This window comes from Haemaphysalis longicornis, unplaced genomic scaffold, assembly GCF_048455015.1.
Source record: "Haemaphysalis longicornis isolate Haplotype H1 unplaced genomic scaffold, Haemaphysalis longicornis Haplotype H1 scaffold_2, whole genome shotgun sequence".
NCBI lineage: Eukaryota > Metazoa > Arthropoda > Arachnida > Ixodida > Ixodidae > Haemaphysalis > Haemaphysalis longicornis.
The window spans coordinates 72,353,429-72,376,279 of record NW_027526295.1 but is presented as its reverse complement, the minus strand read 5'-3'; the positions used below and the strand labels follow the sequence as shown (position 1 = coordinate 72,376,279).

The following is a 22,851-nucleotide window of genomic DNA, read 5'->3' as shown; positions in this document are numbered from 1 at the left end:
CAATTCCATTCAGACACAGTTCGGGGGGGAAATGTGTACTTGTGAGTGTCAGTTGTGGCAAAAATTGGCGATAATGAGTATTCATGGTTATGTCTAGTTGTCCGTGAAGTTAAAGGTTTTATACAGTTAGGAAGTAATAACTTAGTTTTTCCTACAAGACAGTTATGAAGAAACCCAAGGCGACTAACTTTCCGGCGAGCCTCGAGAGTCAATACGTTGTACTCCTGCATCAACAAGGATGGCGAATCATGCCTTCTATATTTACCAAAAATAAATCACATTGCCTTTCGTTGAACTCTTTCAAGCTGCATAACATCCTGGGGATCCCATACTTCAGCAGCATACTCCAGTTTTGACCGAACGCATGTATTGTAGGCTAACATCTTAGTACTAACTGGAGCATTTTTAAGTTTTCCTTTAAGGAACCATAGCTTGCGCAGGGCTGATGATGAAATATCCAATATATGCTCTGACCAAGTAAGCTTCCTCGTAAGAGTCACACCTAGGTACTTATACTGGGAAACTTCTAATACAGGGTGTTGATGTAGTATACAAGAAAAAGAACTGGGACATTTTTTCCTTGTGACCCGTAAAAGTACAGTTTTCTGTGAATTCAGCGCCATAGCCCAACGCATACGCCAATCATCAATTGCCAGGAGAGTTTTTTGCAACAGGAAATGATCATTTGTGGATCATATTTCTTTAAAAACAACACAATCATCCGCAAACATACTTATGGATACATCATGAGGCACTACATCCACCAAATCATTTACGTAAATAAGAAACAGCAGCAGACCTAAAACACTCCCCTGTGGAACGCCCGACGTAACAGAAAGTGCACTAGAGGAACAATGATCAAGTTCCACAAACTGTTTTCTATCGGCTAAATACGAGGCAATCCACCGAAATATGTACAAAGGTAACCCTATACACTCTACTTTATACAATAGTTTTTCATGCGGCACTCTATCGAAGGCTTTGGGAAAGTCTAAAAACAGAACGTCAATTTGGCCGGACTGATCATGTACACTCGATATCTTGCGTATCGTCGAATAAGCTGCGTAATTGTAGATAGGCCCCTTCGAAACTAGTGCTGATGGGGGGACAAAATATTGTTTTTAGTAACGAAATCCTGAATAAACGTCATGACTACGTGTTCCAAAAGCTTGCAACAGGAACTAGTTACAGAGACAGGACGGTAATTATTAGGAAGTAGCCGGTCACCGGATTTATGGACGGGCGCCACGCGGGCTAATCGCCAGTCAGCAGGAACGTCACCAGAAGTTATTGAGAAGTTAAACAATGCGGCCAAAAAAATTGAGATTTGTTGTGCGTAACGTCTTAAAAATGAATTTGACAGTCCGTCAAGGCCAGTGGACTTCTTATTATCTAGCTTCAACAACATGGCCAGAACCCCCTCACTAGTTATATCAAACTCGTTTTCGGATACAGGAGAAACATTCGGCAGGTTATATTCGTCGTGTATTAAAAAAACAGATTGAAAGTACTGATTAAACGTGTCTGCAATAGAAGTTGGATCATCCAGAATTTTATCATCAACCCTGACTTTTTAAATCTCCTTCTTACTCTGGCTGAGGTAGCGCCAGAACTTTCTAGGGTCATTTGTAATGAATTATGCAATAGTGTTGCTGAAAAAATTGTTTCTCGCTTGCTTAACTTTACTTTGCAGATCAAGCTTTAGCGCCATAAATTTTGGAGTGAACGTTTTGTTCTTCTTTCTCATGCGCTTAATCTTTCTTTTGGTCTGTATTATATCCCGATTATTCCAGGGGTTTTTGCGCTGCTTTTGCAGTCTTTTAGATGGAATGAAATGTTTAATGCAGAAATAACCTGCAGAATGAAACTTTTGCCACAAACTTTCAACGTTATTGGTGGTAACAACAAGATGCTTTTCTAAATAATCAATTACAGCTGCGTCATCGGCTCTATTATAGTCTTGTACTGTAGCTGCAGGAATTTTTTCTTTTTGCATCTCGGTATATCTAGACCAGAAGAAGTAAACAAGACTATGATCAGAAATCCCAGGTTCAACCAGTACTGTTTCCGAGCTGAATTTTTCCGAAAGAAATAGGAGATCTAAAATTGCATTCCCGCGGGTGTAATCTCTCACAATCTGATCAAGATTAAATGTAAGCATTATATCAACTAGAGCGTCAGCCGCTACAGAATACCGACATTGCATATTATTCCAATCAATCGATGGTAAGTTAAAATCACCTGTTATTATTAGGTGTATGTCCCGGAATTTTAGCAGGTGGTCATATAGCCTACTCAAAAACACGTCATCAGCATTCGGAGGTCGGTAAACAGCACAGACGAAAAACGTGTCTCCCTGTACTGACGTCCTTAAAAGCAGACTTTCATGATCAAAGACTTGGTCGGGAACAGTAACTTCAATATCATCTTCAGTTATCACCGCAACGCCCCCACCGCGAGAACCCCTATCGCGTCTGTAAAGCCTGTAGCCAGGCGGCACTACTTCGCCGTCACTAATTTGATCATGAAGCCAAGTTTCAGTTATAAGACATATTTGAGGGTCATGTGACAAAAGAAGCGTTTCCAATTTATCTATTTTGTTAACGATGCTCCTAGCGTTAATTCCAAGCAGACGAAGTCCATGCTCCTTTAGTCGCTATCTAGTTGACGTAAGGTTGTTCGTCCTCGGCATAGCCTTGCGGGAGTTAGAAGTGTCGTCCCAATAATGAAGTTGTTTATCAATGCTAATCTTATCATGTACTAGCCATACTTTTTTGCCCCTGTCCTTATCTTGCTTAGCACTGTCCCAGAGCAGTTTTCTTTTCGCAGCGTTTCTGCGCAGTAGTCATTTTGAACGCTTATGCTAGTTCCTTTCAATTTTTGAGCATTGCTCAAGACTGCCTCCTTTCCAGTAAAATCTCGAAAGTAAAGAATTACAGGCCGCTTTTCGGAAGGTTTTCCTAGTCTGTGAATTCTACCAATTGATACGCATTTGACTTCCAATTTTTCCTCGAAGACATCTGTAATGACTTTATTTCGCAAGACGGCTTCAGATTCAATGGGTTCTTCTGGAATGCCGAATTCGACAAGATTACTCCTACGGCTTCGATCTTCGAGGTCAACTATTTTTGCTTGCTGGTACATGAGTGTACCCTGTATACTAGTCACAGATGCATTTAATTCATCCACGACACAACTCTTAACTTGCAATTCTTTGACCGCGTCTTCTACGCCTACTAATCGCTCACAAAAAGCTTTTATGGCTGAATTTGTCTTATCCAGTCGAGATTTAATATCAGCGATATCAGAACCGATAGCTTGCTGTCCTTTATTAATAGTTCGAAATCTCTTCCACTGTTGGTCCAGGATTTTCCTCAACATCTCCGCACACAAGATGTTTGCATACACAGAAACACTCATAACAAATGCGTAATAACAAATGTGTAATAATCATAACAAATGCGTTATACACTCTTACCCAATACCCCACACACAGCAACTTAGAGTCTTAGGCCTCACCCTAACACATAACAGATCCCCCGCCCTCACCCTCCATCACGTAAAGAGATATGTTACCCAAACCCCACATCTCATTAGACGGATCGCCAGCAAACACCACGGCATCACGGACCAGGACTGCCTCCGCCTCGTACAGTGTTCTACAAAACCATATCTTGTCCCACCTACCATACTTTGACCTTACATCCACCCAACTTGACTCCCTTGATGCCCACCTCCGGAAGACGTATAGGCATGCACTCCTGTTTCCCCCATACGCACAAACGCATCGCTTACTCGACCTAGGCACACACAACACCATAGGGGAGCACCTAGACGCCAACCACATCTCCCAACTCACGTGCCTCGCGTCCTCCCCTACAGGGCACTACATTCTCAACTACATAAACGTACTACTACCCACCATCCCAATCCCCCCTCCCCATTCCACCTCACAACCGTAACAGCATCCGAATCCGCCCAATTACTCGCCACATGCAGCCAACGCTCACGCCAAACTATACCCGCCATCACCATGCATACTATACACTGATGCCGCCTCCTATCCTCACAAAGCTGAACACTATGTAGCTGTTGTTGGCCAACACACACCACCAAACGTCACGGCGGCTACCATCCTAACTATCAACACAACCACGACAGATGAAGCAGCGATTGCCCTCGCGCTCACCCAGGGCCCCACCCCCGCATTCGTCCGCTCTGACTGTCAGCAGGCTATCCACAACTTTATTCACGATAACATCTCTCCCATGGCATTGCAAATTATCTCCAGAAAATCCTCCATCCGACATCGTGACCCTGCTGTGGACACCAGCCCACACAGGCGTAATCGCTAAGGAAGTGGTGCACGTGCGTGCTCGCGAACTAATTTACCGGGTCGCCATTTCCACTACGCCTACACGCGATGCCCCTGCAGGCAAGCCAACCTCCCTCCTGCAATACAGGGATATTGCTCTGCACTACCGCCTTCTCCGCCACCGATACCCACCCCCGCACCCACACCTCTATCCGGAGGCAGGCCACATGCTGCGCATCCTACAAACACACACCTTCCCACACAGAACACAATTGATACACAGTCATCCACACCTCTTTACTGACCCTACCTGTCCAGCCTGCGGAGCCCTCGACACTCACTACCATTCCTTCCGTACGCCCCCCCCCCCCCGTCCCCCCCCCCCCTCACCTCGGGGAGCAGATGTTGCGCGACCCGAGGGAGTCAGGCCAAGTCCTGACCACCTCCTGGCACTGGTGGTCACGGCGGCCCTGTGGGCTTCCTCCACCCCCAATACCTGACTCCGATGGACGAAAAAATGCATTCCTTCCTTCCTTCCTTCCTCCTCCCCCCGCCCCCTCTGATGGCAAAAATAACTTTATTGCACGTGGAAACATAATTCAAAATCTAATCGATGGACTTTTAGCACAGCCACCATGCAGGTTAGAGTTATTACTCCATGTTGCGTACACTTTGCTCTTGTGCTTGCATTTTTTCCAGCGATTTCGTCAGGTTTTCTTGCCAACTCAAGGCTCTGATTCACACTCTGGTATCAGCGACATCTGGAGTCCAATAAGAAGCCACCTCTGCAACACCTGATGAAAGGAGGTTTAGTTGTTCCAATGCAAACACCGTCCCATCGTGCAAGGGGATATTCAGAATTGAATCGTCGTTCGCATCAGTAAGTAACGAGTACAAGTAGTGCGGAACAAGCACTGGCCTTTTGATAACGTAAGGCTCCCGGCACAAAGACGCAATTATTATAAGCTTACGAGGTACGCACCGGGGGTAATGACGTCGCTGATCGGCACCGTGTACGACTGTGCCACGTGCCCGTAGAGTGAGAACACGAAGACCATACCTAGGAGGCTGTATACGAAGTCGGCCACGCTCACCTTGACCGAGTGCCTTTCGGGAAGAGAAAGGAACGGGTGACCAGAACAATTCGCGCTGAGATCCTCGAAGTACCATCAGATGTGTACAAAATGCGCCTCCGGGGGAGCCGGAGCCCTTGCGTGCATTATTGCAGAAAGTTATGGATGCCTGGCTACATTTGTTACATTTGTTCAATCATGGGAATGGTCACGGCATGCCAATCACCAGTTTCACCACTACCTTCTTTTTCTGACGTTCGGAGCAGTGTTGTGAGTGCTAGTCGGAAATCGTTCCTTAACCTGTAGATACGCTTCACTGAACCCTCTCCTCCCCCTACTGGTAACAGGGGCCCGCTATTTCTACGCAGATGTAACAAGGAGTACCGTTATTGTCTTGACGAATACAGTCCTTGCAGGGAACGGTGGCGTCAGGCTCCTTTTTAAACTATTTTTAGCTGCTGCCTGCTCATTTTCATTGAATACAACACGCAAGGCACGCCTCTTTGCTCCTCGCCAGTCTCCTTTGGCGAGCTGTCGGAGTCTGAGAGGGGCATTCGGACAGGGAACAGCACCTCCAGCGCCTCAAAAGCCAGCAGTAGAGGCAAATTCAGCTATGCGTCGGAAGGTCCTGCTTCGACGCCAGGGCGTATCGGGTCGCGTAAACAGAATCATACCAAGGACGCTTCGGTAAATCGTACATAAGTATGTCGGCCTGGAAATTGTTGTAGCTGGCAAAACAAGTTGTGCTGCCCAGGGAAAGACCCGTGCTGTAGAAGAGGAGCCTTGTAGCCGAGTACCACGTCTGCATTGGCATAGAAAAGTGGTTACCTGAATGAACCCATAATCGGCAGTTACTACTGTAAAGCACGCACAGGTTTTTGTCAAGCTACAGTAGTTAGTAGTATAAGTAGATAGAATTTAAAATGAAGCGCATTTATAAGATGGCTGATAATATGTTATTCTGCATGCTGGTAATTTATTCCTACTTCTTGACTATTCTCCCTGGTCCCCAATTTTACCGCCATTCTTGAATGAATTTAGATTACTCATGTGCACTCCTCTGGAAGTGCGACTCATCTTAGTATCCAGGGCCGTAATCGAGGGAGAACATTTGAAGCGTAACGTTTTTCTTGCGGAGCCATCGTTACTAATCAATCTTTCCAACGACCGGTAAGGTTCTCATAATGATCAACATCCTTGTCCCGATCGTCCATTAGAGATATTTCGGCTGCTTAATTTTCAAACCTTTCTGCCACCGAAAACCTGGGGCTGGTTTATGTCCGCCAATTAGAGCTTATCATAATGGCGATTATCAAGGTATTGGTGATTTATTACTGGCCTTTATTTATGTCGCTTCAAGCTGCGTGGAAATAGGCACACTGTCCCAGCCTAATTCCGAACGCTGGCAGATTTATGTCAGGTATCACCTTTGCTTTGGGCAGCTTCTTCAGGTCCGGCTTCAAGCAAGTGGCGACTCCACGCAGGGCCCCGCTCAGCCTCACAGCAACAAAGCACAGCGCAAGGAGCAGTGCGAACTTGGCGTACACGCTGACCGCCGACACCTGCCGGAGACGGGGTTAGCACCGGTGTCAAGAGACCGTGCTCAAGTATTATGGTCTCCTCTGCTCTTCGCGGGCCTTCGCGCAGGTATTGGTTTCTTCATCGGTAACGAAGATAAGGCTGAGGATCTACGAGGAATTTCTAGGGACGAAGCTTGTTGTTCAAAGAGATCAACAAAAATTATATGGCCGCTGATGCTAAAGTTGTTCTATTTAATATACCATGATAAACTTGGCATAGACAAAGCAAACTACCTGACAATCACCGATCGCCGCCCGACGCGTTCATATCACACGAAAAAAGTTAGAGATTTTTCTTGTCGCACAGACGTATTTAAACATTCCTTCTTTCCTCAAACAGTCGCTAGTTGGAATTCCCTACCTCAGAGTACGGTCGAATGCCCTACTGTGGATATATTTATGAAAAACCTCTCTATTTAAGTAGCTGCCTCCTTGTTCTCGTCCAACTTCTTCCTTAAGGGTATATTTAATACTGCTGTGTGCTAATCGCTCCTTCCGACTTTCATGTTCTCTGTGCCATAGTGGCTTCTTGACTGTAAACGGTGCCTTTCAAATCAGTTGAACGCGTACGTATCGTGTTCTCTCTTGTGTAAACATTGTTGTCGTTTTTTTTTCTCGTTTTTTTTCCTTAGCGATGTGTAAACGTTCTTCTCCGAGTACATTTTCCTTTTTTTAAGTTATTCCTTGTATAGCAATTTTTTTCATCGTGCCGTGTTTTTCAAATTGCAAATAGTTGTTATCGGCTCACTCTTCTGCAGTGGAGCGTTAAGTGTCATGTGCGTAACATTTCTGTGCAGGTATGCGCTTTCTCTGTTGTGTTTTCATTTGTTTTCTTTTGTTCTTTGGCAAATGTTGTCAATGAGTGTCGTGTTATTTTTTCAGTGTTGGATTAATATGTACCCAGTAAACTATTGCATCCTTGTGAATGTAAGCATGTAATCCCACCCTGCCCAAGGCCTGGCTATCAGGCTGCCAGTATTCAATAATTAAATAAATAAATAAATAATGCTTAATTTTAGCACCTTACAACGTGACACCTTCGTGGTCTGCTGGGCCGGAACTTTCGGTGTCCGTGTTTTGTGGCGCCTTGTTAATCCCTTTCTTACAGGGTGAAGGAACTTGCGGTCGCAGTTCCCGAAACCCGTATCTTCGGACTATACAGCCAGTATGCTAACCGCTGGGCCGCGCGGGAGGGATGTTTTTCTCATTGGAAACGTTACAATGAATGGCGTCGTGTAGCGAATTTCTATAGACGGCCCAATTGATATGATGCACGACAGGCTTGAAAGCTCTTAATTGTCTTGAGACCCCTGTGGACGCAATGTTACAATGCAATGTCTGCTCATCTCCCGTTGCTGCTGATGCCGTCCTTGCTAAAGTACACTGCATTAGGGGAGATTAGCGCGTTATTGGCGTCAGTAGAACTGGATGGAACTTAAGCTTATGGTCAAGGGAGCATGCTTCCGCTACCCGACGGAAGAGGTCAGTTCCCCTCTGTTAGCACTAAAGTTATGGCCAATCTCCCGGCTGGGTAATGCCGAAGGTAGAAGAAATATGAAAAGAACAAAAATGGCGCTTATAAAGAAACGTCAAGACAGTGGGCGGGTGCTTGTAAAGAAACATCAAGACGGTAGGCTAGTAAAAAAATGCGTGAATAACAAAGCACCGCTGGACTTCCAGGTCAAAAGAACCGCCGCTTTCCGGCTTGCTGTAGTTCACGTGTTATTCGATTATTTGAGTTGTGCACGTTCAATGTTTCCTGAACGACCACCTCACAGTAATTCTTCTCAACAGCACTTATTAACTATTCTACACCCGTACATTTCTCGCCTTCCTTGGAAACTCTGACAACAGAGGCAGCAAGGAGACTGAAGTGAAGGATTTCAATTAGGAGTTGATATCTTCTAAGCTGTCATGAACCATCTCTTTTTTGTGTCAATGTAATTCGCAAAGGTCGACATTCCTTAACTACTTGATCTCAGCTTCAGTGATCAAAATCGTCAAACTGATTCAAAGAAATGCTCTGTCTAGAGCCATGCGCTCATAAAACACATCGAGCATAAACTGCTCAAACAGCGTATAATAATTCAGAGCTCATCGAGCTTGAGACCTTGTGTTTTTTAGTTAGACAAGTTTTTTATTAATAAAAGCAAGCAGCAAGCAGCAGGCGTTATAGAATATATATGGGAAATTTTATTATTAAAAGCAAGCAGCCAATAATAGCTGAAGGCGTGGTAGAATATATATGGTAAACTAGGGCACGTGAAAGTGAAAGATAATGATTTGTACTTGTCTGTGATCTCCCTTCTCTATTTATCACACCAAGAAGCTGTTTAATCTGTTGCTTTCAGGTTATTACCATCGCTGAGGCTATTTTTAACAGTGCAAATGCGTTTTTCATCAACGAAGAGTCGGAGGTTAGTATAACGTTAGCGGCAAGTCATCAGCGTATAAAAGAGGAACAGCAGAGGGGATAAACCGGCACCTCTGTCTTTTTGGCAAACACTGAGATTTTGGTTGAATTGAAAAGGACTAACCAAACTTAATAACTAGGCAGCAAGACAAAGGGAAGTAATGTTGCGAAGTAGGGGAATGTTACTTTTGCGGTCAACAGCTTCGGCGAAACATTCCAAAAACGGTGCCTATGGGGAAGTGAAATCATGTATGAATTTGCTGAGCTAGGCGTTACCGATATAAAGTTTAGGAAAGGCTAAAGAATGTAAGGTTTAGGGGGAAAAATCAATAAAATTTGTAATGCAGAAATATTTAATGCATATTTATTGCATATTCAAAAAGCATATATTTTTTTGGTTTTAGGTGGCTGCTGACATGATGTGCTATAATATGCTGAAATAGTTTAGAACCAAATGAGCTTAAATATATTGGACGGTAATTACGTGGAACTGACCGGCTGCCTGACATAACGGTCGGCAATACCTGGGTTTTTTTTTTTTTTTGAAGCCTTCCATTCACCTAGTTCAAAAAGTTGATAAAATGTGAGTAAGCTAAACATAGAATAATAATCAGTGTTTTTAATAACCTTGGAGATAATACAGCCAAATGCAGCTGATTAAAAGCTTAAGGTTGTGAATCAAGTTCGAAATTTTATTAGAGTTAAGGTTGAATGTGAAAAGCTCTCAGGGAACAGAAGAGGGTTGTGACGACAGTGTCATTGGAGTGAGTAATCGTTGATGTAAGGTGGTCATTAGGACGTACGCGAAATTTTATTGTTGTCTAAATGGCCACCCAAATCAGTAAATTGAATGTGAGTAACACGTGACTTTGAAGAAAGCGAAGCAGAAAATTCGCTAAGATTCAATTTTGAAACAAACAGCAGATTCACCGTAAAATATTTAGCCTTCGCTTCAGCGACTTCATTGGTGTACTGACCGGCAAGCACGTGATATCTTTCCCGAGCATTGAAGCGGTTTTTGTTCTTATAGTTCAAATAAACTGAGTTTTTTTTTTACTTCTTTAGTCTGTTTTTTATTAAGTTCCGAGGTATCATTGGTGCAGCATGTTTGGTAGGAATGCCGGAAGTGCTCGCACAGCTAGACTCGTTCGGTGGATATCGATTTTATATTTATTTCCTTCATTTACAGAGGACCCGACGCAAAAAGCTGTTTGAACAGCTTTACGGGGCCCCAACACCTTTTTTGTTGACAGCAAAGCGAAGATGAACAGTTTTTGCACTTTCAAAAATGTCATGATACACTCTATCACTCCATGCAATTACACAAAAAAAATGTTCTTTCCCATTAGAAAATTCGGAGCAGTAAAAGTAGAAGTTCACAGCTTAAGCTCACACACGCATAAATGTGACAGTTTGCATGACATATGGGGTGAAAGTTTTCTTTTAACGCCTCATTCACCACTACAGGCGATGTGTACTGCAAAGATTGTTGAATGTAGTAGGCGTGGGGAGTCGGAATTGTCCATCTCTGCATATTACGTGTTTCCCGGATATGTGTATTTGGCACCTGTGATATTTGATTTCCAGCAGATTTCTTTGCAAAAGGCAAAGATAAGAAAATGTGCAAGACGCTATTATGGCTGACAGCGGCTAACCACGTTACGCTGTTTATATTATCCTGGTGCGTGTTAGTGAAATATCGAGGGTGTTTTTCTTATCATTGTTTGGTGCTGATTGAAGCCAGGATTAAGGTGGTGGAACTAATTCGGTGGACTGGTTGAGGAGAAGCTTGAAACCAATAAAAGTGCAGCAGGTTAGCTGGACATTCCGGTACCGTTGTACTGGTTCGGACCAATCACCATTTCGCTTAATGTATGTAATAAGCATTAAAAAGAGACCGAAATAATATGAACACCTGACTTATGGCGAAGATATATGTAACAGTATACGGTAAAAATTGTCTAATTTTCGTGGGCACGCTGGTGGCCCTTTGAAGATTTAACTGACCACATATTGCAAAATGAGCAGAGAATGGCATTAACATTTCACAGCAGCAGACCTTCTAATGAAATCGACAGTTGAGCTAATGTGTGTTGATGCATCGTTAGGTAGCGCTTGAGTTAGCACAATAGATGAGGTGAGCGCCGTGATGTGTGTTTCCTCATCTTCCAGTCTCAAGCGCTACTTAACGGTGAAATTCCATAACCCATTAATTTGGGCATACGCGAAAGATATGAATGCGAGAAGGTGCACGTACTTTTGCTAGTGACCTGGGCCCCGTACGGATGGTAAGAAAGCCCAGGAACCAGCAGACGGCCAGGCTAATGGCCACTCTTGGTTGAATGGCTCCCGGTTCGGCGATACTTGAAGTCAGGTTGAGCACCTCCTTCCTGAAGAAAACGAAACAGCATGATAACATACCAACCGAGGCGGGAGCTGTGAGTTTTGCTCACACAGGCGAGTTGCGATAGAGCTAGGGAGGGCCCTAGCGGCCGTCCTTGGAGCTATTGTAGCGAACGAGACCCAAGGGGGGTGGAGCTCCAAGGCTTAAAATATCAAAGGTCCAGTTGCTACGCACCCGGAAGCCGACTAAAAACACACCGTTATTAGAAACATTGTACGCAGTACTGCAGTTATTTGCAGGGTTGTGATAATAACACAGGTGGCCTGCAAGCTACCGTTTCTAGTTCTGCTGCAAATTCAAATTTGCAGCGCACTGTTAGCGAAATCAAGGCATTGCGGGAAAGCGTAGTAAGCAGCGTTGGTAAGCCATAACGTGATAATAAACAGTTGAGCGCGCGTGTTGCACGGGCCGCAATAGGCACCAGAAGGAGCATATTTGTGTTGCGGCATTACTTTTCTTCCCTCAGTTTGCTGGTGACAAAATAAGCGAAGGGGGTTACCATTGACCTGACGGCTCTTTCCTTCTAGACACCCGCCGCGGTGGCTTAGTGGCTGCTGAGACGAAGGGCGCGGGTTAGATACCGGCCGCAGTGGCTCCTTTTTGGATGGAGGAGGAAAGTGAAAACTCTCGTGTGTCGACATTTCCACGCGCATTAATGAGCCACACGTTGTGTAAATTAATCCGGAGCCCTCCACTACGGCGCGCCTCATAGCCCGGTGCAGCTTCGGCGAGAGTATTGGTTTGGGTGAGTTGGTACATCTCGCGTATTGAAGCGCAGCAAAGACGAGGGCAGGAACACTGTCCTCTGTCTGTGTGTCGTCGTCTGTGTTCCTGTACTCGTCTTTGCTGCGCTTCAATATGCCCGTAGCTTCGGCGACCTTAACCCAATTATATACGCAATACGCACCGTTACATTTTCACAGCACCGTCTTCCCTCATACGTAGGTCAAACTGAAAGCACTCATTTAAACTCAAGCACCATTCTTTCTATCCATGGTAGATTAGGCCCAAACGCTACGTGGTATTTGAAATCGTACTTCCAATAGAGGCGGAAAACGAATGCGCGTGAATCCAGATTTCGCCGCACGTTAAAGGTCCCGAGGTGTTCCTAATTATTCCCAAGACCTGCATTACGCCGCGCGTAAGGTACAGGGTTTCAAGTTGAAATTTTCGGGGTCTAGCACGCCGAGATTACACTTCAGCTGAGAAGCGCGATGTAGTCGCGCTCTTTGGTTTGATTTTCCCGCCTGGGCATCTTGCGCTGAAATATCGACAAAAGGCCGTTTTCACTTTTCACCTCCATTTGAAGAGCAGCAGCCACCGGGGCCGGGATAGAATCGGAGTACTCGGGAAGAACAGTAAGGCACAGGGTTAGCTTCGACTTTTCACTCCAGTAACAGTGTAAGTGAACTCCAGTATGAAGTAAATATATATCTAGAACTGTTGTCAAACTGGGTGCACGAAAATAACTTACAGCTAAACGCATCCAAGCCTACTTATATCATTTTTAGGCGAATTAAAAAGAAGATAGATCGAGGCATTCATATTGAATATCGGGGCAATAAGATCAGCCAAGTCAAAGAACAGAACTTCTAAGGGATATGGTTTCATGAAGAATTATCTTGGCATCCTCATACAGAATACTTACGCAATAAAAATTCAAAAAGATATTGGTGTCGTCTACAGATTCAGGGGTTTAATATCGCTTTGGCTCGACCAACAGCTTTAAAACAAGATCTTACAACAGCTTTACAACTCTAGTGTATTCTAGGATTTGCTACGGAATGTTAGCGCAGGGAACAAAAAATGAAAGAAAATGCAAACGGCTGATCGTATGGAAAAAAAGATTTCTCCTTATATTTTCCAATTTTACGGACACTATGCCGACTTGAGAACGGATCCACTATTTCTTCAGTGCAGTATGCTTAAGGCTAACCAAATTTATTATATAAAGCTTTTAGAAGTTATACACAAAGAAAATTGTGAACAAACACCCAAATTGCGAGCAAACTACGGCAGGCAGTCTTCTCTGTTTCAACGCACCGACGTACTAAACAAAGTTGGAGACCAGATTCATTTCAAATACAGTAGAAACAAATTTAAAACGCAGGTGAATGAATGCCTCTTTAGTCAGAATTTCTGCTTCAATGGCTAGAACCGTAGATGTTTAGGCCTGTTTAACGCGGAGGTTTTGTAGCTGTGTCAATATTGTGTCAATGTAGTTGTGCCAATCTTCAAATCATTGTTCTGCTCTGATTTTCCAATTGTACTTTATTTTACTTTACCCTTATGTACTTTAATATAGCTTATTCTACCTTTCCCTTATTATTTTTTAATATCTGGTGCTGTACATGTTGCTTGCATTTTTAATACTCAAACATTACATTTTCCAGCTTGTCAATTTTTCCTATTCATTGTACTGTACCGAAGGGCGTTGGGGCCTCTAACAGGCTTTTGTATCCTTTACTCCAAGCCTGCCTCCTCGTACTTCTGAGGAAACGAAAATTGGCCGTAGAGTACGTGCAAATTTGACGCATTCCCAAATTGCATTTTTAAAATATTGCCACGCAGACGCAATGAAGATGACAGCCTAAATTCACGTTTATTAGAGCGAAATTGCGCTGCAGAGTACACTCTCTCCAAGAAGCTGTAAAAAAGTGACGTTCATTTTCTAGCGTTCCCAGTTTGAATCCCGGCGTTTCCAATATTTTTATTCATCTGATTGCACTCGCCTTTCGAGAACCATCGAATTGGGCGCAGAACATAATCTATCAAGAAAGTCCAGTTAATGATGACTTGAGGCCAGATGTTTGGGCATTGAAAAAAGTGCGTCGTAAGCGCCAAAAACAGACAGAACAAACAATGTTTTTAGGCTCCGATTGCCAGAAATATAGGCAGCCTATTTTTTTACGTAAATGAAAATATGTGAAACGAAGACGAGCGCGTCCGGCATCTACGACAGGAAAACCAAAATTATTATTGTTTATGACAGCACAAAGGAGCCAACAGTTGAACATAGCGGTTCAATGATTGATAACACGGCTAAACTAATGGCGATCCATTGGCCTAATTCAGCAAGCGCAGTACTCACATTCATGTTCAATGGCCACTGTCACTAGCTCGAGCGTCGCATATAGTGAAACAGGCATGACAAATACATCAGAGAAGGAACGCTGGTTAAAAGAAGCGCTACGCTCGGCAAAATGTTAAGAACGACAGTACCTTCCGCAGTGCATCACTCGGCCGAAGCCATGCCCCCGGATACCAGCGCGGGAGCGCGTTTTGAAAGGAGGTTGCGCCGAATGCGTGACAGCGCCTGCTTTTAAGTGCAGAGAACTTTAGAGGCCCGGATTTCCGTCGAAGCTCGTCCGATGACACGCTACCTATCCACTGAAGGGATGTGGTGTAACCCTGCCAAACACAGGCTTCGAAAAGACACCCGTGTGTCCTTCGATTCAGCCTTCTGTTCAAGAGTTAAGGTGATACTTGAACAAGAGGTTTATATAAGCACTGAGGAGAACCGTTCGAAACTCTTGGAACAACTGGAACTTGTAATACATGTCCCCATTATTTAGAGCAAAGAAAACTGCGGGTACTCTTAGGAAATATAAATGTAATTAACCGGCGGTCCCCGCATCCATTTAGTTAGAAATTCTCATTGGGTTGGTTTTTACGATAGTAAGGGGGGAAAAAAGTGGCGGCTGAGAAAAAAACGACGCGTTCAAAATGGCGCAGAAAGGCTCCAGCACGTGGGAAATAAAAGAACGCAGATTAATTCTCAAAAATCACTGAAACGACTCGCGTCATATTCGGAATACTCGCAGTAAGGCGTGCTTTGCACCGTGCAGAGGAAAAGCTAACTGCTGTGATGAGGCGCCGTGGCAACTTCCTTTGCGTTGTTAAGTTTCACCCGTGTATGGTCGATGGCTGCCCAACGCAATTTGATTACGACGCAACAGAAACAGACTCAAATTACAATGCCAAGAGACACTACGATTTATCAAGAGACTAATACACTCTTACATGGGAACTGTTGGGTACAACTCTAGCAATTTTCTCATATACAATGATATTCGAATTTAACAGAAGAGGACTCTCTTCACTGCGAAATTCACTTCCACGCAGAAGAGCGTTTTAAAGACGACAGTCTTTCTTGGGGTACTTGAACGCAGAAATTTTGGTCTGTCTGTCTGTCCGTGTGTCTGTCTGTCTGTCTGTCTGTCTGTCAGTCTGTGACTCGATTCAGCCACCCGGCCAAAGTGAAACAGAAACTGTGCAATAGTCTTATATACTTATAGCTAAATTAAAAGGTCTAAGCCCGGTGTTAATGATCATACTTGTCAACATTGTTGAACAAAAACAAGATGTTACGCAAATATAAGGTAGAAAATCGATACATGAGTGATATTTGCAGTGTTCCCTTATTAAAAAATTCACAGATGCTTGGTTTTGTGATAGCAAATGAAATACTACATCAATTACAGAAAACCAACGCCTGCTGTTGCCCGCGCTACCTGGCGGCATTTAAAAAATTAAACGGCAACAGCAACAAAAGGTTTCACTAGATAGGTTCTGCGTTCCGCTTGGAACGCTCATGGAGTGGGGTAACGTGGTTCTCTAAACGCTGTATTAGGGTGCCTCGATTCACGCGAGTCTCCACCGTAGGACAGTGCTGACATGGATGCACCCGGCCTGGAGCAGTGGAACGTGGCAAATCTAAATTGACTTGAGCCAACCTCTAGCGTGTTATCGTGGAAGGAAAGAGACGGGAGAGGAAGAGCTTGAGAGGTGAGCGGGAAAGAGAAGGGAGGCATTTACTTGCCAGGGGCGCCAGTCGACTATCGTCTTTCCTCGACATTTGCAACGAAATGAGCAGATACGCGGCCATTTTTTCAAAAGGTGTTTAGCAGCCGAACCGAGTTTTGATGGAAAAGCATCTTTTAGTGCTCATTGACAGTGTAAATTCTAAGGCGTGAGAAAATTCGGCTGCGCAGTGATGTTTCGCAGTTTGGCTCTTCTCTTCAAAATGGAAGTGATTTGCTACCAAAGACGTGTTTGATTCTCAACCGCGCCGTTTACAATAGAGGTGCATTTGGGTATGCTTTAGGAACGAGGGTGACACTGCTCATGTTTCAAAATATCAGTTTGGAGAGCACGCGGGACAGAATCACGGTGAAATTTTCTCAAACAATAGAACTACCACCATCTCCGTATTTTTTAATTCAAAATTGTGCCTCTTGCCATTGTAAATAACCGTCCCGTTCTACGGGTGCCAGCGGTTGTTTCTGGGAGTTCGTTGAACTAGAAAGAAAGACTAGGGTGAACCCTGTGGAGTAATAAACCGTAAGTTCTGTCCGGTAACGTGCATAATAATCTCAAACTGCACCCGAAAGCGAACCTTAGGCTGTATACAGTGTTCATATAGGTGCCGATATCGAAAACAGGCATTGAAAACAGGGATTTACAAGCATTGCTAGGTATATAGGCACAAACACCAAAATAGGCATTTATAGGCACCATAAAACACCATAAAAGTCTTCTTAACATCCAATTCATGCTCATATATTGGTTTGGCGTGATAGGAGTGCAAAGAACAGAATAGACATTTGCCTAAAACCTGGTGTTCAGTGATGACGAGGTGACGCCCTTGCCTTATCGAGCAAAAGGACGCTATGTTTAGCAGATAAGATAAGCAGGCGCGGCCACTCTCTGATAGCAAAAGATAAACAAAACGAATCCTAATCAATAGTTCGTCGCAACATTCAATTTGTTGAACAGAGGATACACTCTAATTATAACGGGACGCAGCACGCCAAGCTGCGATATCACCGGGCACTTAAGGCGGACGTACCACCAGTAGTACTCCTGTGACGATATATTGCCGGGGATACAGGCGTTCCGCAAAGCCGTGTACTCGGTCAAAGGAACCACTACGGCGGGGCCTCCAGTGACCTCTTGCACAGCCACCGCCTCAGGGCCTGTGTAGTTTCCCGACCCGTAGCGCCGAGCCAGCGTCGAATTTACGCGGACGCACGGGTACTGCAATGAAAAGAAGTAAAATGGCGGAGGGTCCCAAGCCTTAATTTCTTATTTTGCTTAAAAAATATTTTAAGGCTTTTCTAGATTTGTTCTATTGCAAAGGATGCCTTGTTTGTTTAAAAAAAGTTATTAAAGGTGGCAGATGTATTTTATTTTTTTCCTATTTTTCTCTGAGGTAGAAGAGGACGCCCTGTATCGTGAATACGGACTGCCTACAAAGTCATTCAAGCAATGGCTGAACTTCTACCTAGAAGGTGAGTGGAAGAGGCGCACGGTATTTCCCATAACGACGACTGACCGAAGGAGTGGTTGCGTAGCCAATTACACCAGAATATCTGACATACTGCTCTGGTTGTTGCGAATTTACAGACACCGACTATACAAACCGTTCGTTGCAAGTCGGGCATTCACCCGCATAGGTATTCTGACTGCACTACCACGGCAATGCAAAACACTTTATAGACTTCGAAGCTGAAACACATCTTGACCAATGTTCCAATGGGAGTAAAGGAAAAGCATTGTCTATGAGGAAAAGTTGGTGCCTTTAAACGTCGTCTGATCAGCAATAGCTACTGCATACATGTCTTTTGCATTTACAGACCCTTGCTGGTTTTTTTAGTTCCCGTCCTTTACTAATAATCCCCAACCTATATTCGAGCGGTGGGTGGCATGGCTGACCAGCTCCGACCTCCCCTCCCAGTGTAGCCTGGTGGAGAGGTCCTTAGTGGCCAGCGCAGGCCAGGGTATCCCGGACTAGAGAAAACCCGCCATCAAGCGGGCGCCCAGACATCAGTATCTAAGGCTCGCCTAAATAAAGTTTACTTTTCCTCCTCCTCCGCATTGGATCAGTGGCAAAAGCATAGGGCTCCTGAGCCCAAGGATGCCGGTTTTATCCCAGCTATGGCAGCAGTTTTTTCTGGTGGGGGAGAGAAAACAAAAACGACAATGAGTAGACATTTGAGCTCATGTTAAAGGTCCCCGTGTGCTCTAAATTAATTTTGAGCACTCCAATACGTCACACTTCTTCGCCTACGTGTGGCTTTTGGGCGTCAAACCCTTCCGATTCTTTCACAGTGGACAGTTTCAGGCCACTTGCGTGTGCCGACAAGGCGCGCAGAAATATGTCACGTCGGCAAAACGGAATCTTCCCGCTATCCCAACTTTCTGGGGAATGCTCTGTAGATCTCAATCAAAAGTGTGTTTCTTGTAAAATAAACCACACTGAAACAGGCCTTTGTGGCGAGTCTATCACTCGGAAACCTTCATGTACTTCTCTTGGTTAGTTAGTTCACAGTGAAGTGAAAATTTGGCCACCTTCGCAGTTGCGGTGGGAAGAGTGAGGAAGCAGGGAAGCTCGTGGTATTAACTATCTGTAACTTGGCTTTTCTTAGATCTCGCCATTTTATCGGTATAGATCGGACACTGATGCCGCCGAGCGCACGCCGTCTCTCTCAACAAGGAGAACAGCTGCACGTCAGAGCTTACGTCATCACTTTGCGCAGCCAACACCCGACGCACGTCTCCCCACCCCCACATCTGCGCCGCGACGCTCACTCCCCCAACCTGCTGTTTTTAAGGCTTGACCCGTCAGAGTGGCTAAGCGGTTAAGGCGTTTCGCTGCTGAGCCGAAGGACACGGGTTCGATTGCCGGCCGCGGCCGCTGCTTTTCAAATGGAGGCGAAAGGCAACTTGAAAACGTCCGTGTGTCCAGATTCTATCGCACGTTAAGGGGGTCAAAACTAATCCAGAGTCCTCCACTAAGGCGCACTAAGGCGTTCAAGTGTAGATTCAGCACGTAAAAAACCTCGAAAATTGGAATTGCATTTTCTTTTTATTTCGCGGTTTTCGCTTTTTTTTTTGCATTATTCACCTGCTGCAGTGGTGAGTCGTAGATTTCTATTTACGGATCTGTTATCCACTGACACAACGCGGATTTTTTCAAAAGCTCAGAGCCACTTGATGCGGAATCAATCATGCAGACGCCAAGTGACTGACAGATGCGTCTACCATGCTAGCGTGAACTTTACAGCCTGTACAGCCTGTACAGCCTCTGAGCGTTTCGGAACTGTAGAAGGGAAACGTTACAAGAACAATCTTTAGCGAAGTTATAGCGAACGGGTGAGAAGATTGTAGCTTGAATAGGGCAAAGCCAAAGGCAAATAAAGAAGGCGTCACTCGAACGCACTGCTCAAAACTATAAGATTGGTGTTTCAGATTTTCATGAATTGAAACATGGTCGAACGCATTTGGCTTAAACTGTGTTACTAGAGCGAACTGGTGTTCCGAAACCTCAAGTTAAAACAATTACAAGACGATATGTGTCATATGTGTTTAGGTCCGTTAAATAGTGCAGCGTCATGCATGGTCCCCTCTATTCACACCCTTGAGCGCTTTCCGACCTCTTCTTTAAAGGAGCCATGAAGAGAAAATGCAAGTTGGTTTTATTCGAAAGATTTCGTGTTTTATAGTGCCCCCAGCGCTTGTCCGGATACAAACGGTGCTTTATTCACTGAGAAATTAAACAATTTAGGTTAAAATTTTGATTTTCCCGCTCAATCGTGCGTTTTCGTGGTCCCAAATGACATCACAGGAACCGACCGCTCTGCAGCCTAGAGTACATTCATTCACGCATCCGCCGTACAGGGTAGAGACACGTATACGCTGGCGCCGCCATTTTCGGTTGCTCGCTAGCCGCCGAAGCAAGTCATTGTGTCAAAACCGCGCTAAAATTATCGCCGCGACGCGGTTTACTGAAGAAGTTTGAATCATATTGTCTGTTTCGCGTTGCTAGGTCTCGTGGGAAACGAAAAGAATAACGCGTTGAGCCCGTTGGCCCAATTGCGGCGCCACGGGACCGTTGAAAGGTTGTCTCCACCCTGTAAAGCGGTGTTGGTTTGTTCCCGCGTTTCTTTACGTTCCGTAACCTAGATGGCGCCACCATACCGTGGCAAGCGTTTGGTTTGTTTTTGCCCGCATTTAAACCTGGCTTGTTTTTGTTCTGGGAGAAAATATTCGTTCCCTGAAACAGTGCTCGCTCGACAAATGGGGTCACGTAAGACACCGTTGCTTGCGTCAATCGGCCAGTGTCGTCTGAGACAACCCCAAGCCCCGTAGTGCTGTGCAGCTAAACCAAAGCATGCTGTGCGCAGTACGAACAGCAGAACGCATCAGTACTTCTATGTTTACATGTGCTTTAGTAACTTCCACTGTTTGTCCGATCATTCTTATTGCTTTGTAAAGAATGTGCCCTAAATTTAAGCGCAAATCGCTCGTTCGTCTAGTTTGTAAGCTCTACCTAATTTGCGTCTGCTTCTGCCAGCCTCCGCCAATCGCAGAGCTTAGCTCATGTGACATCATAGGTTCTGTTGCGGGAAATGAGCTGGTGGGTCGCATGACCATTCCCGTTTTTCCTAATTATGTAGCTTATTTCAGCGAAGTTTACGTTAAAAGTGGTGTCAGTATGATTCTAACGAGACAATCTTTTGAATGAACCAAGCTTGTGTTTTCTCTTCATGGCTCCTTCAATAACTGATCGAACCCAGAACGCACGCAGGTGTAAGGGCTACAAACTCATCACTTTGTCGAACTTAAACGCGACTGGGCGGTTGGCAGTAGAGGGCTCAGTTGTCGAGCTGAGGCGGTAAAATTGCGTCGTGGCTTTTAAACGTGGCGCTTCCAGCCGCGCAGTTTTTGAGCCACCCAGTAAGCTGTCAGAAGTTTCAAAGCAATATCCTAGAGAAACTATCATTAGCGAGTGGCCTAGCCTGGTCTGTTCCACTTTTCGCCCCCTATAATTTTAACCACTCCGCCTTATTTACTGAAACACAATATAAAATACCCTAACGACTGCATACATGCACATCACGATCTTTTTCACGAAGATTGTGAAAAATAAAGTCAGTCTGATTAGGTGGCAGTAGCGTTTCATCTAAGACAAATGCGATACGGTGACAATTAACGTCCAGCCTTACAGTGTACAGCCACGGCCCATCGACCAAGGTGCGTGAGCTTGCACACACCTTGCGTGCGCTTGATGGAGGGGCCGTGGAAGAGCTATCAAAGCTTAACCGACACTGGTGAACTTTCAGGCTCTGCCGCTGAGACCAAAGAGCCAGCTCGCACGGCATTGAAGCCCCGCTAGGCCTGCTTAAATTTTCTGTGCAAGCTCCGCCTAGGTAAATTATGACAAGTGCCGTACTGAATATGTACGATTCGAGGGAAGTTGGCCATCGTTAAAGTGAGCCGCAATCACAAAGCCAGGGCGCCACAGGGGCTTTTTACCCAGACAACAAAAACAAACAAGCTGACAATTTCCGCCGGCTGGGTACCCAGCCGTCAAGCAGTGACTAAGCCAGGCAGTCACGAACGTTTTTAGTAGTAAGCAATATTTAATCGGTACGGGTAACTTTCGGCGCGGGGGTGAAAATATTTCTGTGTTCGAGTTACTGTCGTGGGTCTGAGTTACGGCACAAGAGCATATTTTCTTTTATTAGATCCTTCTGCATGATCTTAAGGCGGACCTAAATTCAACAAGACTGATTTCTAGCTAGCTACTATGGAGCCGCTATGGTAAGTATCATTCCACAGGTGTTCATCTGCATGCTCAAATCTCAATTTTTTACTTCCGTTATGGCTGTGAGTCATAACGTTGGTTTGCCAATTTTCCTTCTATTCCGACGTCGTTTGCAGCAATGTTCCACAATGAGTTAAAACACTGAAATACCTTGAAATATTTTACTTGCACCAACCTGGTACTGCGTGATCTCGTAACAGCTGACGTTGGAGACGTAATTTTCGGCGCTAACAGCGTGGATTCCACCAACACCGCCGGGGCACCATTTCCACGGCAGTCGTTGCGAGAAGCACTCAATCAGGTAGATGAGGGTGTATGCCATAGGGGGAGTGTTGACGATTACCAGCAGCACCCCTCCGTAGATCATGGCCCAGCCGAGGCCTGTGTATGATAGGGCGGAAAGTTATTTTTTTTTTCGAGATGCATCGTAACTGTTGTCTGTTACCACAAGCCG

At 44.9% G+C, this 22,851-nt stretch overlaps 1 protein-coding gene across 1 annotated transcript; it reads right to left on the bottom strand.

Moving 5' to 3' along the window:
* Window positions 1–3,791: 3,791 nt before the first annotated feature.
* Window positions 3,792–22,765, bottom strand: LOC144168061 (sodium- and chloride-dependent transporter XTRP3-like). The gene is made up of 7 exons (XM_077697147.1): window positions 22,573–22,765; window positions 17,637–17,824; window positions 11,639–11,771; window positions 6,816–6,950; window positions 6,087–6,190; window positions 5,287–5,422; window positions 3,792–3,800 (listed from the first exon to the last, which is right to left on the bottom strand). Exons 1-7 carry the CDS (start codon window positions 22,762–22,764, stop codon window positions 3,792–3,794), a joined length of 897 nt encoding a protein of 298 aa, XP_077553273.1. The 5' UTR covers window position 22,765.
* Between the last annotated feature and the right edge of the window lie 86 nt (window positions 22,766–22,851).

Bases quoted from the DNA above. Each gene is read 5' to 3' on its own strand.
- LOC144168061 (XM_077697147.1), bottom strand. From the start codon at position 22,764: ATGATCTACGGAGGGGTGCTGCTGGTAATCGTCAACACTCCCCCTATG. The intron at 6,951-11,638 runs GTACGTGCACCT...CGTCTCCGGCAG, and splicing joins GGCCCAGGTCACTAGCAAAA to GTGTCGGCGGTCAGCGTGTA. The intron at 6,191-6,815 runs GTGATACCTGAC...ATGCCAATGCAG, and splicing joins AGAAGCTGCCCAAAGCAAAG to ACGTGGTACTCGGCTACAAG.